Here is a 12,732-nt window from a genome sequence, read left to right on the forward strand (position 1 = left end):
ATCTGACAAATCAATCCGTAGTCAAGAAGCTAACCCCAAAACAATATTTTGACCAAGAAGAAAAAGTATAAATACCCCGATATTTTATAGCAATTGAAAAGGATAACATTTCTTTTGGGAAATAAAAGCCTATACAAGTTCTAACGGACTTTGTCTGTGTTCTTACCTTTTCTCTTATTTTATATCTATTCTCTCTTCATCTCACAACATTTTTTTCTGTTGTTCTTGTTTTTGCTAAGGGTAAAACAATTCTCAGTGCCATGGGTGGGATTGGAGCCGTGCATCTTGCAAAAGTAGGTCTTAACAGTCTTGCTGTACGGTGTGCTTCTTTCTATTTGCTTCTTCTGAAGATGACTTCTTCTTTCACTATCCTCTGAGCCACTAGTAGACGAAGACAGAAGAGAGCCAGCACCAGCAGAGAACACAGCAGTAATGGAGCCATAGTTGACCACATCATCACCCAGTATATCCCGAGCAATATCAGCAATGTTTTCCACCATCCACGAGTTATTTTCCTCCTCTTGCCTGCCCAGTACATTTATGCATGCAAGAGGAGCGAGAGCCTGTACCTGTGCGGTAAGAGATGCCAAAGATCTGCCTGCCATACGAGGATCATCCTTGGGGATTCCAGCATTATACACCGTTTGCATAAACCTATTAGTATGTGAATAAGTCGCAGAGCAAATCGAAACCCCCTTTCTATTCAGGTATGTCTTCTGCTCTAACTAATCTGCACTTTTCATCATGAAGTATTTTGGCCTAGAAGACCTTGAAAACTATATATCAAAAAAACAAGAACCCGAGTTTTTCTTCTTTCGCATCAAAATATAAGGAGCTAATACCCGGATGGTCAATGCAAATAGATGCTACTTCTGTTACTGATCTACATGGAGCTTGGTTTGAAAGATTTGCCGCTGCATACAAGGAGGCTAAGAAAACCAAAAAAGAAAAAAAAAAAAAAAAAAAAAAAAAGAAGAAGCCACCAAAAGGGAGGCGATATAGCACTGTTATCTGGAACGAAATTTACTCAAGTTTTATCCACATAAAAAAGACATATAATAAAGAAGCCCCCTCTCCTGCTGCCAAAGTTCCCAATTCAGTTGATACAAACAACACTCGCAGTTTATCTGCAAATAAATCAACGCCATTGTCTTTGACATTGCGCATCCCAGGTCAGGATCGATTCTACGTTGAACAAATAGACATCTCAGAAAGGTTCTATAACATGCAGAAATATGTCTATAATTTCGTGAAACATAATCACTTGACTATGGAATCTGATGTTCATTTGATCCTTTCGTTATCATTAATACTCTTGTTACAAAACAACAACCGACTACACAAAGATATGGTTTGGTTCTTTGGTGACAAGGTATATCACTGAGCTCGCAAAAGTAGTCTTGATTCCCTGAATATGACGCATAAATTCTCTGGAGAAGCTTTGCTGAAAGCCATCGAAGTATCTCAAAACGTATACAATCGAAGCATTGAGCGGATCAATGCAGCTGCTTCACTACTTAGCTTAGCAAGCACCTTGGATGATCGTATGGATAAGAAGCTTATTATGTCAGCAGCTCAGCTTATACAATTCCTTCCGTTGGATCACACTAGAGACAAATATATTAGCTTTGTGTCCAATGCTCTATCACCCTCACAACGCAGATGGAGTGCTACTCGTCGTGAGTTATATGGTGCTCTGATGGCTTTTCGTCGCTTCCATCAATATATTTGGGGACGCCGATTTACATTGCACACGGATCACAAAGCATTGGTCTATATGCATACTCAACAAGATTGCAACAATATGATGTTGAATTGATACGAAGAAACTCTGACTTCTGACTTCTGACTTTGACGCTGTGCATATTCCTGGTATCCTTCTTAAACTGCCAGATTTATTAAGTCGTTTGTATTCCCCTCTCGACCAATTCGAAGGTGATCACAAACTGGTAGGGGGGTAGCACTGGCAATCGAAAGCGAAATGGACAAGCTGCCAAAATAAAAAGAGCTGCTATTTGCAGGAAAAAATATAGCAGAGATAAAACCTGCATGTTCTTACCACGCAACTTGTTGAGCAAACTAAAGAACCACTTGATTATTTTACACCGCCTGAGACTGAAAGAGAAAAGCTCTTGCGTGATGCACATACTTTTGGACACTTTGGCAGCCATGTTATAGTGCGTGAACTACACTCTCAAGGACTTCATTGGACAAATATGTATCAAGAAGCCAAGGAACTAGTAAGTTCATGTCCTGAGTGCCAAAAGCATAATATAGCAAAAAGAGGTTACCATCCACTGACAAGCATTATTGCATTGCAACCCTTTGATCATGTATCTGTTGATTCTGCAGGTCCTTTTTCTGTAACTGAAAATGGGAATACTGAAATCTTGGTCTTGACTGATATTTGTTCAAAATATATTATTGTCCGAACACTTAAGAACCAACAATCAGATACCATTGCTCATACATTGATGCAGATCTTTGGAGACTATGGATTTCCTCGTATCCTACAGTCCGACAATGGCAGAGCATACCATAACTTGTTACTTGAATCTATTTCGAAAAAGCTCGGCATTGATCGCAGATACTCCACTCCCTATCATCCTAGAGGAAATGGAAGTGCTGAATCCAGTGTAAAGATTGTTGAAAACACACTGAGAAAGATGTGTCAATCGAATAGCAAAGACTGGGATTACTACTTACCAGTAGTCCAGCTTTCTATCAACAACGCTATCAAGAATAAGATGTTGAGCTCACCCTTCTCATCGATGTTTTCACGCAGAGTCGGCTTACCTAAAAACTATGAAGAAAAGAACAAATATCCACTTCCCAAAGATATGATGACGCGCGATGATCTTGAGCAGCGCATTGATCACATGGAGGAGATTGTCTTTCCTGCTATCTTTGAAAGAAGTCAAAAGATAAATGAGGAATATACTAAGAAGTTCAATACAAAGAACATACTTGTTGATATTGAACCCGGAACACATGTTATGGTAAGACTGCAAAAGAGACCGAGTAAACTGTCTCCATTATATGAAGGCCCCTATACTGTTGTAAGAAGAAACAAAGGTGGCTCATATGAATTAAAAGACGAACAAAATGAATTATTGCATCGTAATTATACACCATCAGAACTGAAGATTGTGACCATTGATGAGTCAACCATTGAAGAAGGATACTTTGAAATAGAAGATATTCGTGATCATCGTGGCAAGCCAGGAAGACAAGAGTACTTGGTTAAATAGACTAGTTTTGGTGAAAGAGCTAACACTTGGGAGTCTGCATCTAGTTTCCAAGATCCTACAATCATCAATCGCTACTGGGATAAAGTTGAAAAACTAAAAAGATTAGAGCATGAACGCATTGAATCAAAATCAAGCGATAAATCTGCATCTAACAAAGAGAATAAGAATGATGTACTACACAAGACAGGAACAAAGAGAAGAAACTATCCTACTAGACAAAGTAGAGAGAAATTATCCACAATTAGAAGAGCTAGCAAAAGAATTAAATGCTAAGTGACATGAAAGAGAAGAAAACTATTTTCCTTTTGAAGAACACAAATTGCAAAAACTCTAAATCGTTTTTATGTCAAGTAATGTTATACCAAGCCTAGATGTTCACATTGTAAGAAGCCGTTTACAACCATCAAAGATGAGTTCATTCTGGAGGGGGTGATGTTACCGCTGGGTTATTGTGAGAGGTAACGGACCTTGTTACCGCTAGGCTATTATGAGGTAACGGATTTTGTTACCTCTTATTTTTTTTTTTTTTATTTTTTTTTTAATTACCGCTGGGTTATTGTGAGAGGTAACGGACCTTGTTACCGCTAGGCTATTATGAGGTAACGGATTTTGTTACCTCTTATTTTTTTTTTTTTATTTTTTTTTTAATTACCGCTGGGTTATTGTGAGAGGTAACGGACCTTGTTACCGCTAGGCTATTATGAGGTAACGGATTTTGTTACCTCTTATTTTTTTTTTTTATTTTTTTTTTAATTACCGCTGGGTTATTGTGAGAGGTAACGGACCTTGTTACCGCTAGGCTATTATGAGGTAACGGATTTTGTTACCTCTTATTTTTTTTTTTTTTATTTTTTTTTTAATTACCGCTGGGTTATTGTGAGAGGTAACGGACCTTGTTACCGCTAGGCTATTATGAGGTAACGGATTTTGTTACCTCTTATTTTTTTTTTTATTTTTTTTTTTAGTTACCGCTGGGCTATTGTGAGGTAACGGATTTTGTTACCGCTGGGCTATTAGTAAGAGGATGGTAATGTGGTTCAATCTCCAATGATATCTTTGAATATCATTTTCTTTTTTTTCCGCTTTACTGACATTTACAGACCACATTCGCGTCTTGATCCAGTTGTTACAAAGACTAGGCGCAGATGTGTAAAAGCGAAACATAATGTCATAGCGTATCGAAAGGAACATCACTGTAGTTTAATAAGTGAACTATACTTTAGTCAACTCGTACTAAGAATAAAAGACAACAATAAAGCAACAGACGTGAGTGGATAAAGCAGTTGTACAAGTGGATTCAACCCATTGCTTTTATTCAAGATTGTTTTTGTCAATAACTGAAGATGAATAGACAATGCGCAAACACAAGATCTAGTCAACCACAAATACTGACTGTAAAACAAGAAAGACAACTATTACTTATATTAAAGACACCAGACAAAACCTTCTTCAGTCTAAAAAGAAAAACAACATAAACGAAGAAATGTACCTACTTTTTCAACAGTTAAACCACAACAACGAAACAAAAAGAAAAGTAGAGATTGGAAGGAGGGAGAACACGCTAGTAAAAACCAAAAGGGAATTTGATATACACAACACCAATATATTGTGGATTTGATCAGGGTGATCAAGCCTAACCAAATCCTCTCCTTGCTTCGATAAGAGCTGATCAGACCCTTAAACAGAAAAAAAGAAGACTCAACCAAAGGGAACCAATACCGCGAAAACTTCTCGAAGCCTTGAATGGATACATTGAAACGTCAAAGAGAGCCAGAACCAAAGGGAGACAGCCTTGAATCAGTAACAGACCTTGATGACCAACCTTGGAAACACCTATACAAAAGGACTTTAGTGTATTATACTTTTAATACCATTGGAAGATACTTACTAGATATCCTCTGAGCCATGAGAGCCATTCTTGATTGACCTTGAGACTTGTTGAGTAATCTTGGAGACACCTGAGAGAAAGCCTTGTCGATAGAGAAACACCAGTTTCAGTCTAGAAAGTGACACCATGCCTTCTTTTTCCCCTTTGTATGTACAAGTACCCCAAAGTACAAGTATTTTCAGTAGTTTGAACAGGTTGACTAGACTTGAACAAATGTATTTTTTTTCTGAACAAGAGTTAATCACTCTCTTGAACAGAATATCAGGCAATGATAAACCTGATCTTGAGACAAAAGATGGCTCGTCTTCTGTCTTTGTATGCATGAATGCTACTATAGAAGGCGGACACTAAGCATTCTTTTTCCCCTTTGTGTATACAGGTACCCCGGAGTACAAGTATTTATGTATTGAGAATCAGTAAACCCAAAAACCTGATCTCTGTATACACATTTACATCCTTTTGGGTTTAGTGTTTACCTCTTGACTTCAACCAATCAGTAAGTGTATAAGCATCAGCTATTGTCCCTAGCTTTTGATTACACAAGTCTTAGTGCAACGTTATATCCAAACAGCGCCAAAGAAACAAGACACTGAACAGACGCAGCTACAAGGTTAAAAGTCACTACTCTGCCAACTCTGTAGGTCAACTGAACAAGATTTCGGGCAACTTGGACAATATGGACCTTATTTTGACAAAAGTGTAAAAATAAAAGACGGGTTCGAAAAAGAAAAAGCCTGACAAGTTCTATGAAAAAAAAAATAAGAGGTAACAAAATCCGTTACCTCACAATAGCCCAGCGGTAACTAAAAAAAAAAATAAAAAAAAAATAAGAGGTAACAAAATCCGTTACCTCATAATAGCCTAGCGGTAACAAAATCCGTTACCTCTCACAATAACCCAGCGGTAATTAAAAAAAAATAAAAAAAAAAAATAAGAGGTAACAAAATCCGTTACCTCATAATAGCCTAGCGGTAACAAAATCCGTTACCTCTCACAATAACCCAGCGGTAATTAAAAAAAAAATAAAAAAAAAAAATAAGAGGTAACAAGGTCCGTTACCTCATAATAGCCTAGCGGTAACAAGGTTCGTTACCTCGTAATTCAAGGTCGAAATAAATTTCTCTCAAGAATGTATTGAGACCTTCGAACATAGAACAGTAAACATAAATTGCTGCTCCAGCGTAAGAAACATCAAAAACCTTCCATAGCATCGAAAAACTCCTGGTTTTCTTCATCATTGTTAGAGCCTTCATCAAGCTGAACCATTGGTAGATTTGCTCCCAGTACTTGGTTGGTAAAATCCACCGTCGATAAGTGTTCCCGCCGGTAATGGTTCTGAAATGTTCTTGAATCAACCCAGTTGTCCAGCGTCTGCATATCGTCAAAAGATATTCCTTGTTTTAACGCAATAGAGGATGCAATGGAGCGTACACTGACTCCTGATTCGCTTGTAGACTGTCGTAGTGCCTTTCTCAGCCAAGAAGAGATGGTGGTAGTTTTGACCGCTTGTTGAGGACGCTTGGTGTTGACGAATAAAACGTCAGGCTGGCGTTTGACTTTTGCCACCGGATGATCTTTTAATGCTTGAAAAGATAACACTGGACAAATGTCCGAAACTTGATGGGGATGAATAAGTACTGGTTTGATAATTCGTCTGCCTTGTCTAGTTTCTTTAGGTACCACAATATCAAATAATAAGTTGCCCTGGTTGTCCCGAGTTGCGGATAAAAGAGATATTCTCTGTAAGTTCAATGGTCGCAGAAAGGCTGCCATTGCTACCAAAAACGCAGTCTTAATTTGCAGATCTGCCAAGGAACAACGCTTGATGTCGATCTTGGCTACGAATTGTATACTTGGTTTTAAGTCGATTGTTGGACGATGGATTGCTAGAGGCGGAGCTTGTTTGGTGACTGCATTCATGAAAACTTTCAGCACCTTTTCTTGTGAAATTGAATCCGCATGTGGGTGTAACTGTAGAACTGCTGATCGCCATAATTTGAGCGTTGACAATTGAAAATGTTTTTCCGTTTTTATATCTTGTAAAAAGTTGACCAATTGTGTAGCTGTAAATGCCGAAGGAGGGACCTGATGGCGTTGTGCCCAGAGAATGAACTGCTGTTGTGGTTTTTGGTAGGTACGATTGGTACTGATGGCTGTACTGTATTGTTGATTTATTGTGTCTGAAGCTGTGTTTGAGAGTTGCTTATTGTCAAATTTGCTGCGGATAAGAGCCAAACGGATAGTCTCCAAGTCGGTTTCAACTGCCAAGGTGTGTTCCTGCTGGGGCAAATCAGATGCTTCGTGTGCAGAAAAATTGGTGCTTGCACTGCCAGTGCTTGAAGCACCGGAAACCATAATGCACTTGTCCAATATGGGACTACCAACGTTGCTAATGACACCTTTTCCTTGACTATTTTCTGTAAGCACTTGCTGATTAAGTTCCATGGCGGGTTGATCCAAGTGTGATGATCTGACATTAAATAAGTCTTCATTTACATACTAAAATACATCATAATCAATTTACATCAGAAATAGACATAAAAGAACCTCTTGTACTGAATAAGACAATGGATCTTTTAATAGATCAAGACTTATAACCGAAATCCATAATTTATATTATTTAGTTAATTTAAAGTAGTCTATGATAATAGAGACTCAGTCATTTGCATGAACTCTACTACTACTTACTCCGACATCTCTTCATGTATAAATATGCTAGAATAATTTATAATCAAAAAGAACAACAATAAAAATTGTATAGAACAGTCTCAAAGTATCTACCTTTGTCTCTATATCATCTTATTATATAACTCTATTATCAAAACATCACACCAAGGATGGCGAAATTGATTCCATGCTAGGCTGAATGCGTCTGTTGCATAGGCTTCGGGATCTGGTGTCCATGATACAAACTTTTTTACGAGGGCTGTCGTTCTGTCCGCAAAGAGGTCGATGTCGTTTCTTCCCCATTGTTTTTGAACCTGGTTGTGCACTGGTCGTCGTATCATCCAATTGTTCTTGCTGTACTGTCTTCTTGATTGTTGATCCGCTACTTGATTCTGTTGACCCGGAATGTGCTTGGCTTCCACCATGATGTTGCGTTTCAGACACCACTTCCAAAGCTGAGTTGCAAGCTTCATCAACGATAGCGATTTTGTTCCCCCTTGCTTGTTGATATACGCCACTGATGTTGTGTTGTCCGTGCGTATCAAAATCTTTTTGTTGTGTAACTGAGGAAAGGTCTTGAGAGTGAGATACGCTGCCATGAGTTCTCGCCAATTTATCGACTGGTCGGCTTCGTCGCTTGTCCAGTGCCCGTATGCAGTTAGGTCGCCATAATGGCAACCCCAACCTGTATTGCTTGCATCTACGTGAACTGTCTCGGTTGGTTCGTGGCCGATGAATGACTTGCCGTTCCATTTGCTGAGGTTCTTCAACCACCATTTGAGTTCTTGAACACACTCCTTTGGCAATGTCCTCTTCCTGTCCCAGTCTTGCTTATTTTTCACTGCTTGATTCTTGAACCGCATCAGTTGATTGGTGTATAAGCGGATTGGTGTGATAGCAAAGGTTGCTGCTCTTATTTTCATTGTGAGGCTGTGTATTGATCTTGGTGTTTGCTGAGGTTGTTGAAGTGCTGCTCTGATAATCTGTCGAATTGATTTTATCTTCTTGTTGGGTAGAGAAGCTGTCATGGAGTTGGTGTTCAGTGTAAAGCCTAGGTGTTCTATCTGTTGAGTTGGCTGAAGAGTCGATTTGTTGAAGTTGATTATCCATCCCAATTGCTGTAATTTGTTGACTATCAAGTTGGTATGGTGAATGGCTTGTTGTTTGTTGTTGGCTATGATAATCCAATCGTCTATGTATGCGCTGATTCTGATCCCTTGCTGTCTGGCCCAGTTTAAAATTGGTCTGCAAATTTTTGTGAATAACCAAGGGACCATTGCCAATCCAAAAGGTGTTGTGCAGTATTGAAATACCTGTCCTTTGTACTGGAATCTGAGGTATTTTCTGAATGCTGGATGGACCGGTATGTGTAGAAAGGCATCCGCAAGATCTATAGAGGTCATATAATCGTTTGGTTTGATCAAAAGAGATACCTCCTTCAATGTCTCCATTTTGAAGTGCGGTGGTGAGACATATCGATTTAAGACTTTGAGGTTGAAGACTGGCCTCAGGCCTTTGTCCTTCTTGGGTATTACAAAGATTGAGCTGTAGTAGCCTGGTGTTGCTGGGTTCACTAGTTCTATTGCTGCTTTCTGTTGAAGTTCTTGAATTGTTTGATCTAGAAGTTGTTCTTGCTGAGGTGTTGACGGTTTTGTTGATTTTGGAATTGTAGTGAGTGGAGGAGGTGTGTGGAATGGTATTTTGTACCCGTTTTTTATTATGCTGTTGAGCCAGAAACTGTTTGAAAGCTGGGTCCACTCTAAATAGTACTGGCTTAGCCTGCCCCCTACTGGTTGTTGTTGTTGTTCTTGTTGTAAGAGCGGCTGTTGCTGTACTGTTGTTTGTTGAATGATTTCTGAGGTGCTGTTGATTTTGTTGAATTGTGGTTGTTGTAGTTGCTGTAATTGGGCTTGTGTTGAACAGAGGCCGTTTGGCTGGGCTGAAGTTGGGAACGCCGAACCAACGACTGTGTTTCGACACGGTTGCCAGAAAAAGACTTCTTGTTGAACTTTTGAGCTGCTTGCAAGGCCTTTGCTATACTGAATTGATTATTTATCAAGTTATGAAACTCATCTTGTGCCATAATATAGTCTGTATTGTTTGCAGTAGATAATCTAAAGTTTGGATTGATTGCCTTGAGTGCAATGTTTTTTCTAGAGTCTGTCAAATCGTAATTAGCATGCAAAACTAAATGTCTAATATCATTGATGATTTGCAAATATCTGTGAACGTTTGGATTATCAATTTCAGAGCTGATCTCATGTGCCAAGATATCCAAAGGCCTGAATATTGCTGAAGTAACATATTGATGGTGCTTGAGCATTTTGTCTTCCCTTTTTTGATCATAACTCATTCTGGCATATGCTTCCGGCATGGTAGCGGGTGGTTGATAATTGACTCCTTGGATGGCAGGATATTTTTCAATCAATTGCTTACGTTGGTTGTCAGACATTCCTGGACCAATAGTTGCGATAATTTTCGAGAAGGATTCCAATCATGATGGGGTTGTGTCTCAAAAGAATGTACTTGTTGTTGGGTGTTGAAAAGTGGGTCTTCTGCTTCTATGTCTTGTTCCTGTTGGCTTTGTTATTACTGTTGTTGATTCTGGAGTTCTTGATTTTGCATGATTTGCTCAATCATTGCTTGTTGTGCAGCCATTTGCTGTTGTAAGGCTGTTAAAATATCACTGTTTGGTACTGCCATTTGAATATGATTAATGATGTTTCGGAATTTACTATGAAAAGCGAGCAATAAAAAGAAGATCAAAGAACAAATAACATTACTTTCACATATTTATACTTGATTTTAATCTGGACCTATATATTTTACTTACACATATTTATCGAATAAAACTAAGAAGATCACAGCAATTTATGTTTACTGTTCTATGTTCGAAGGTCTCAATACATTCTTGAGAGAAATTTATTTCGACCTTGAATTTTTTTTATTTTTAGTTACCGCTGAGTTATTGTGAGGTAACGGATTTTGTTACCGCTGGACTATTATGATGTCACGAATTTTGTTACCGCTGAGTTATTATGAGGTAACGGACCTTGTTACTGCTGGGCTATTGTGAGGTAACGAATTCTGTTACCTCTTTTACCTTGTATTGTTACCTCAAACTGTTACCTCCCCATGTTACCTGACTCAGAAAATCTTTGGTCTTTTACTTTATCTAAGAAATATTCCCCTGGCACTGACCTAATGAGCAAATGGATTCTAGATGACGATCACGTAATAAACATCATTGTTACAAAAGTTGTTGGTAAGTATAACCGTGGAAATTGAATAATCATTAACTACTATCAACTTATTTAGGCGAAGCTGCAAGAGACAAGTATATTACCAAACCAACAGAATGGCCAAACTATACGAAGTCAGATGTTCTTTACTGCCCGATCCAGAAAAAAGAGCTTAAGGATTTTCCTCCAATCTTGATCGAAGTACAACACACCGCAAACATGAAATTCTATAGAAGACTCATGAAGTATTCTTTATCAGTTTGGGAGCAATACTCCGTGTCACCAATCGTGATAGCTATCTGTGTTCACTATACTTCCAATGAACTTCTTGAAATGAGTTCTGTTTCTGATCGCATATCTTTTATGAAGGAATTGCCTTCACATGGTTGGGCTAAGTCTTGTCTTTTGATTAACAAAGAATCAATCCTGAACTTCGAAGATGAAACTCCTTTGGAACCAGTTGTTGCTCTTGCACATTTCTTTGTTGAACAAAAGACTTCTTTGCTTCATATCAAAAGACATGATGATGCTACTGTTCAACTTCTTTACAGTATTGCAAAGCGCATATTTGAAGGTGAACTCGATGCTGATAAAGACAAAGATGATGCTTTGGAAGAAGTTTGCAATGAATCGTATAACCAATTAGCTATGGCTAAGAGGTTATTAGCTGAAGATGTTTCTGATGACGCCGCTCGCAAACGTACTATCGATTGCCTTGATAGCGGTATTAAGTTCATTAATGATTTCAAAAAGAAACACAAGCTCAGCCCTTATTCTTCTGACGCGACAAACGAACCTACTGCTAGTTCAGTTGTTCATGTTCAGAAAATAAATCGTGATTGGCAATTTGTTGACTCTTACCGCAAAGAAAAAGGTAAAGATATGGACTGGAACAAGTGCTTTGAACTTGCAAAAGAAAAAGGACTATTCAAAAAATACACCAAGATGGATAGCGCAAAAGCAGCCTACTTTCGTGCCAAAAAATGAATAAAAAATATTTGTTTTTGCTATCATTCTTATTTTTGTCGTCCCCATAACCTCTCATCAATTACAAACTTCTGTAAAATGCGTTGGATCTTAAATAGACAATATTGTTGTTAACGGTGTCTTTGGAAGTGCATCAACCGGACCCTTTAGTGTCCATACGTATCTTTTCAGCTTTTATAAAATTTTCACTATCGATAATGACTCAAGAAAGTCATTCTAGTCATGGTATTAATAGAAATTGGCTACTTTTTTTTAGGATTGAATGACATTTTATTGGGCCAACCTTTTTTCGTCGACTGTACAAGGCATTTATCGTTAGTTGTGCTCAAAGTTACTCTTTTTAACCTCAAGAGTTTCATGCATTATAGTACATCTTACTTACTTACATTGTGCACATCTAATGGTGTGAGAATAAGTAACTATTTACTAGTCAATATCTACTAAAAAGGACATCTTTTGCATTGATCACAGTATGAAATAAACTTTGGATGCTCAAATCAACTCGTCTTTTTTTTTGTCTTAGTAAAGTCGCTTTCTTTTTGCTAGAATTATCTAGAAATGATCTCTCCTTATTTCGGTTGGTTCAGGCCTACATTGGGTCATTCCAAAAATTCTCAAAAAATGAATTTCCCTAGAAGCCATACCAATGGTACCATTCGATTCCTTGACTCAAAAGAGCATGTTTTAAATGGGAAAA

General features: G+C 38.2%; 3 protein-coding genes across 3 annotated transcripts; 2 read left to right on the forward strand and 1 right to left on the reverse strand.

The window, feature by feature from the left end:
- The first annotated feature begins 781 nt into the window (after window positions 1-781).
- Window positions 782-1,862, forward strand: B0P05DRAFT_610344 (uncharacterized protein). The gene has a single exon (XM_051583384.1). The coding sequence runs from the start codon at window positions 854-856 to the stop codon at window positions 1,382-1,384; it is 531 nt and encodes a 176-aa protein (XP_051436032.1). The 5' UTR covers window positions 782-853; the 3' UTR covers window positions 1,385-1,862.
- A 7,940-nt stretch (window positions 1,863-9,802) lies between these two features.
- On the reverse strand, window positions 9,803-10,300 carry B0P05DRAFT_448711 (uncharacterized protein; the record flags this gene model as incomplete). Its single annotated transcript, XM_051573854.1, has 1 exon — window positions 9,803-10,300. A coding segment is annotated over one exon (498 nt), but the record flags the coding sequence as incomplete, so codon positions are not given.
- Window positions 10,301-10,972: 672 nt separating this feature from the next.
- Window positions 10,973-12,062, forward strand: B0P05DRAFT_536598 (uncharacterized protein). The gene is made up of 2 exons (XM_051577598.1): window positions 10,973-11,071; window positions 11,125-12,062. Exons 1-2 carry the CDS (start codon window positions 11,011-11,013, stop codon window positions 12,033-12,035), a joined length of 972 nt encoding a protein of 323 aa, XP_051436034.1. The 5' UTR covers window positions 10,973-11,010; the 3' UTR covers window positions 12,036-12,062.
- The last annotated feature ends 670 nt before the right edge of the window (window positions 12,063-12,732 follow it).

Source organism: Gilbertella persicaria (genome assembly GCF_025201335.1).
Source record: "Gilbertella persicaria strain CBS 190.32 chromosome Unknown B0P05scaffold_14, whole genome shotgun sequence".
NCBI classification, from domain to species: Eukaryota; Fungi; Mucoromycota; class Mucoromycetes; order Mucorales; family Choanephoraceae; genus Gilbertella; species Gilbertella persicaria.

Excerpts from the sequence above, each read along its gene's own strand:
- B0P05DRAFT_610344 (XM_051583384.1), top strand. The coding sequence starts at position 854 with ATGCAAATAGATGCTACTTCTGTTACTGATCTACATGGAGCTTGGTTT.
- B0P05DRAFT_536598 (XM_051577598.1), top strand. The coding sequence starts at position 11,011 with ATGAGCAAATGGATTCTAGATGACGATCACGTAATAAACATCATTGTT. Across the intron at positions 11,072-11,124 it reads CATTGTTACAAAAGTTGTTG|GCGAAGCTGCAAGAGACAAG; the intron begins GTAAGTATAACC and ends CAACTTATTTAG.